Source organism: Octopus bimaculoides, chromosome 20 (assembly GCF_001194135.2).
Source record: "Octopus bimaculoides isolate UCB-OBI-ISO-001 chromosome 20, ASM119413v2, whole genome shotgun sequence".
NCBI lineage: Eukaryota > Metazoa > Mollusca > Cephalopoda > Octopoda > Octopodidae > Octopus > Octopus bimaculoides.
Window position 1 is genome coordinate 40,147,984 of NC_069000.1, and position 6,200 is coordinate 40,154,183.

Consider the following 6,200-nt stretch of genomic DNA (forward strand, 5'->3'; position numbering starts at 1 on the left):
CAGGCACAACAGAAACAGGAAGTAGGAGTGAGAGAAAGTTGTGGTGAAAGAGTACAGCAGGGTTCGCCACCATCCCCTGCCGGAGCCTCGTGGAACTTTAGGTGTTTTCGCTCAATAAACACTCACAACGCCCGGTCTGGGAATCGAAACCGCGATCCTATGACCGCGAGTCCGCTGCCCTAACCACTGGGCCATTGCGCCTCCACTTGGACACAAATACACACAAACAAATCTACAAAATTCAGTACACAGCCAAGTATAAGTTTTTAAACAAAAATATTTATATTTAAATAAAAATCAAACTGCCAGAGAGTTTGTTTAAATAAAATAGTCGTTATTACTATATCGTAGTTATAAAGTTGATGTAATGACAACAACAAAAATGAGTACCTGATCAAACAAATATTTAAGTGTTCACTCGTTTATATTTTAACTTTAAATATCATTGTGACCAAAGTTTATTTCATAGTCTTTCTGAGATTTATCAAATAAATACCAGTAATACACTGGAGTTTTGATTTAATCCACTGCTCTCCGTCCCTTAAGGATTCTTACTCTTGTACCAATGTAAATCTCAACCATTACTTTCATGAAAGGTAAGAAAGATTTTTGGTGCCAGTTGTCTTGACACCAAACTGATAGTTTCTTCATGTGTCTCTTAGTTCAAAATTGAACTTTCACAAGGATGGTTGGGAGCAGGGCAAGGGAGTGGGGGCTACTTGTCCTTCATTACTCTAAAATAAATATCAGTAATATCCTAGTTTGGTTTATAATTAATTTTACACACTCACCTTACAAAATATTAATTATCATTGTGATCAGATCTCATGAGAAATATCTGTTCCCTCTGTTACCACTTGCAGGATCTTTAAAATTAACATCAGTTATATACTGAGGTGAAATTGCTGATGTAAACACTTTCCCTACAAACTGGCCAGTATGAGGGTCAACATAATCTACAGGTCATCCCACCCCTTCCCACACTAAACTTTCTGGCCTCAACTTATGCTTTTGACAGACTCTTTAGAACATTCGACAAAATAACCGATGTATATGTTTCGGCTCTTTATAAACTTTTGAGTTCATATTCTGTCAAGGACAACTCTGCCCTTATTCCTTTAGAGGTTTGACAAAATAAAGAACGAGGCAAGTACTTGTAAAAATATAATGAATCAATCTCCTCCTCAACAAACTGCTAGCTTGCCTTGTGCCTAAACTAAACACTAATATCAGGCAGTGGAGGTGTAGAACAGCAGAGAGTTGAAAAGAATGACAATATTTAAGTGTTAGTTGTGCTTCTCTGGCAAACAACTTGGTCTGACACCGTGTGTTAAAACTGAAGCAATTACATGATGGAAGAATTACTGTAGCCATGTAAAAACACTTAAAAATGATAAATTCACTTTTTATTTCTGTCTTGAGGGGTCAAAATTTTTGTCACATAACTGCAACCTGGTTGCTATGACACCTAAAGAAATATAAGGGAACCTAACAGATTTTCTGCTTTATTTCTTTTAAAGATGGCTAAAATATCTCTTTCATGATGCAATATTTAATTCTACGCAAATCCTACAACGGATGATTTCACTTTTCATCCCTCCACAATCATTGAAGCACATACCAGTCATATATTGGTATTAATTTAACAGCACACCTTTGCAAAAATGTATGTTTTTTTTTTACCATTAATATTAAAAATGCTTCTTTTCATTATTATTATTTTTATGGAAGGTAGCAAGCTGGCAGAGCCATTACTGCACCAAGCAAAATGCTTAGCAGCATTTCTTGTTCAAATGCCGTAGGAGTCAACTTTGTCTTTCATCCTTTCGGGGTCGATAGAATAAGTACCAGTTGAACACTGGGGTCAATATAATCGACTTATCCCTGCCCCAGAATTGCTGGCCTAGTGCCAAAATTTGAAACCATTGTTATTACTATTATTATTTCAACAGGCTAATCGCAAGCCAATTATTTATGTTTGAGCGAGTCATAAAAGAACAATTAACAAACACCTCAAATTTTCTTCCTTCTTATATAATTTCAAGAACCTTCCTCAGAATCTGAGCTGTTTCTAACAGTGCCATCTACCAAAAGAAATTCTTTACACATTGTAATTCCTTACTTCATATTCCATGTCTTTATTTTAGTTGTAACTGTCCCCGCAAAGCACCCATAACAACTGTTATTTTAATTCTTCTTATTATTATTGTTATTATTGATAAAGTAGTAGTCAGGTACTGGGAGTCAATGGTATAAACTAAAACCCTCCCTCAGAACTGTTGGCTTTGTGCCTTTGTTATTATCATTATTATTATTATTATTGTTAATTATTTATGTGACTTAGAGGGAAGAATAAATACAGTAATCTCTACATGTAGCGATGGGAAGCTTGGGTTTCACATAGAGATAATCCAAAGTTTTGTTTGTATGATCCATGAAAAGCAGTTAAAAAGTCAAAGGAGAATCAGTCTTCCTGTTTTTCCCGAATTCCAGCATTTGATGCACATCGCATGAGCATCAACGAAGGAACATGACAGTTGATGAGAAGAAATAACATTTGGTAAAAATCATGTCAAAGAAATGAGGCTTGACCAATTATATTCTTCAGTTCATTGGCAACTCTAAATACCTCTTTGACTCGATTGACCATGTCTTGCACTGCCTGCACAGATGGATAATATATTGCAGCTGTTTTAGTAGCTGCTACTGTTGATTTGAGATTGTTGCACAGTAGTGTTGTGCAGTGCAGGATGCGATTGCGGAAGTCAGTGTCCATTAAATTCCGATGAAGCGTGTCGCCGATGTACACCATTTTTGTGGCGGACAACACAACAAATTTGCTGTTGGAAATAAACACTTTTGGAGTTTGGATGCTGTCGATGCAGTTGTAGAAAGCCTCGATGGAGTTGTTGAGTAATGTATAGTGCGTGTTCATCTGTTCCGAGTAATAGAGCAAAACTTGCCGGTCATTGGGGGCCAGGCGTTTCATATGGAAATTGTTCTCGGATACAACTCCCCCATTTATGTTTGAATTGTAACCTGAAACATCAGTGTTGCTTGTGGTATTCACTGGTGTCTTTAGTTCCTGGTCAAAATCTATTTCAAGAGACTTCGATAATGATACATAATCAAGCCCTCTACTGATGTCCTGTACCTCTTTTGAATACTCTGTTGAATTGGCCAATGAAAATGGTGAATCAACATCTGATCGGTTGTTGATCTCTTTGGTCCCCGTGGAAAGATTTAAGAGGCTAGATGATCCTAATTGCATAGAGTTGATGGCCGCTTCTAATGAGGATACAGGGTCATTCATGTTATTTGGTTCGGATTTTTCATTGCCCTTTTGAGATTGTTCCTGGTCTTTTCGAACAGAAGTTTGTTTTGAAGGAACATCTGTTGAAGGGGTCACTACTTTTTCAGGGCTTGGGTCCCGTGTTTCCAGTTGAACATAATCATATTCCAGAAAATCTAAGGAGTCTGGGTCCTCCTTCTTGGAGACGTTTATTATCACAGGTGACCTTTTCGAAGGTATCGTATCTGGCTTGGTCAGCAACGTCAGCTGGGAAGGAGTAGGAGGGAGTGGCCGATTGACTGGGGGTGGAGGAGGGAGAGGGCGGTTCTGAACACTGCCGCTACTGTGACGGCGGCCATGGATACTCTTTGAGAATGCCTCCATGCTTCCAATACTACCTGACTTGGTCGGCACTGGTACTACTATACTATCAGTTTTGTTGAAATCTGTTTGAGATCCAGAAATGTCAGAATTCTTGAAGAGAAGCACGGAGTTTCCCTGAATAAACGAAGCAAGGTTGCGGACGTCAATCGTAAGCGTTTTAGAAAGGTTGGCTATCTTTCCTAAATCGTCATCCTTAGCACCATTGCTACTCACCAGCAGATTTATCTGCCACTGGATTGCAGAAAGATTCTTGATGCTAAGTAAAATCTGTTGTAAAGCCTGCTGAAGAGGCGTCAGCAACTTGTACAGTTTATTCACAAGTTTACGGTCACATTTGCTGACAGAATTTGCTAGAGTACCCTCAGCAAATTCTACAAAGTCAGCCAAAGACATCTGCATGTTATCGGCAGCTGCTCTTATGTCATGGAGATTTGGTTCCAAATTATTTCTCTGGCGCCAGGAACTACTGATAAAGGGTGACATTTTGTTGATGGCTTTCAGAACATCTTGCTGTCTCTTGACCAACAGGTCCATAGCCACGTCTTGTGCAAGTGGAAGTTCATTGTAAATGGGGATGTCAGAGCCACGTGACCCTGTGCTACAGGAAGAGAGTCGGCCGGCATCTTGACCATCTGAAGAATCAGACTTGGCAGAAATCAAGGAGTCACGAGACACTTGTGGAGGAATATCATAAACTGAAGATGCAGCTGTAATTACTGGCTTGTTATGAGGTGATGCAGCATTTGTCACTTTACCAACAGGTGGTGCTGCAGGTTTACTAACAGGTGATGCACCTGGAATTTTCTTTAGCTCGTTGTTTGAACCAGCATTTTTAGGTGTGTCGTAGAGTTCTCCAAGATCCTGTTCAAATGCGAGTGATGGCATATCAAAGTTGTTGGATGGTGGTTCAACTGGTGGCAGATCATAGTCTTCAAATGCTGACTTGGGGACATCGTAGTCATCCATGATCGCTGAATTGGAAGGTGATGGTGAGGTCTTTGTATGCGAGGGCGGAGTATCATACAAGTCTAGAACTGAATCAAACTGTTGCTTTAAGTTATGAGAAGAATGGTCAGGTGGAACGTCGTAAACAGCAGATGCATCCAGACTGGACCGGGCAGAATCGCAGAGGCTGGATGTGTTTGATGATCGTGGAAGACTCTGGTTCGATGCACTGCTAGACAAAGTCATAGTGGACTCAGTGGATTTGAAAGATGCCATGCTTGATCGGTTCGATGGTGGCACATCGTAGGTGTCGCAGTCATTTGAAAGGAAACTTTTAAAAGAACTGTCTGCTGGTAGAGATGTCGAAGGATAATTGCAGATAGACTGGTCTGGTGACTGGTCAAACCTTCTCTCTTTTGGAGTGTCATAGTTGGCTTGCAGATCAGAGTTGGAGTCTGACGACTGTGTTGGAGGTACATCATAATCTTCCGGAGTGTGCCGGACAGGTGGGTGGTCATATGTTGGGCCTCCAGGGTCAGCTTGTTGACCAACCTGGAAAAGAAAAGAAAAAAATTATTAAATTTTTCTGAATGGTTATCAAATAACAAGCAATTAAATAACTTTAAAATTTGTTTTAAAATTTGGAAACAGTACTGAGGGCCTTAAAGGGTAAAAACTCCCTTTAGTTTTGAATGAACGTGGGATTGCACCTAGAAAGTTACCCTTTGAGGCATAAGTAGGGGCAAGGTTGTTTATGGAAGACCGGCAGTCACCCATGCATACCAGCCTCTCTTCTCCATGCCATTGATGTTATCCAAGGGAAAGGCAAAAGGGTTGATACAGCTTGGCACCTGTGACATCGCAACTCATTTCTACAGCTGAGTAAGCTGGAACAACGTGAAATAAAGTGTCTTGCTCAAGAACACAACACAGCCCAGCCCTGGAATCAAACTCACTACCTGTTGATTGTGAGCCCAATGCTCTAACCACAGAGCCATGTGCCTGGACCTTAAAGACATGTCAACTATATATATATATCGTTTAACGTCCGCTTTCCATGCTAGCATGGGTTGGATATATATATATATATATATATATATATATATATATATATATCCCTGCTGTAAGGCCTTATTCCCATACACGGCAGCTTAATTTAATTCGTCCTTAGCCGAAAGACATCTGTTGCTTTGCCCTGTTATTATTCCTACTGTATTTCTGTAACATTTGTTTTTTTCCATCCTTGTTTTTATATATATTCGCTACTTTCTTCCAAGGAATCAAATGCTCTTAGCTTAGTTTTTCCTTGGGGCTGGCCAGATTGGAGCAATATCGAGAATAACCAGCTGAAATCGCAAAGATAACTTGGATCTCGGCTGAAGAGAGAAAACTCCAAATGACCTGTCTGTGTTTTCTTTGTATTGTCTATCTGTATGTTTTGTCCCTATATATATATATATATATATATATATATATATACACCAAGACCAGAGACCTTGAAAACTGTAATTAATCTTTTAATAATGCCAAGCAAAGATAGGACATTTTTAGCACCCAACAAATCCACCTCAACTGAGAT

General features: G+C 39.5%; 1 protein-coding gene across 4 annotated transcripts in view; it reads right to left on the reverse strand.

Moving 5' to 3' along the window:
- Positions 1 to 259: 259 nt before the first annotated feature.
- The window catches only part of LOC106870453 (breast cancer anti-estrogen resistance protein 1), a 114,367-nt gene continuing 108,426 nt past the window's right edge, over positions 260 to 6,200 (reverse strand). For all 4 annotated transcript variants that reach the window (XM_014916553.2, XM_014916554.2, XM_052975219.1 and 1 more), the window contains one exon: positions 260 to 5,173. In XM_014916553.2, coding sequence (XP_014772039.1) covers positions 2,573 to 5,173 — 2,601 coding nt within the window. In that variant the 3' untranslated portion in view covers positions 260 to 2,572. The remainder of the gene's footprint in view (positions 5,174 to 6,200) is intronic.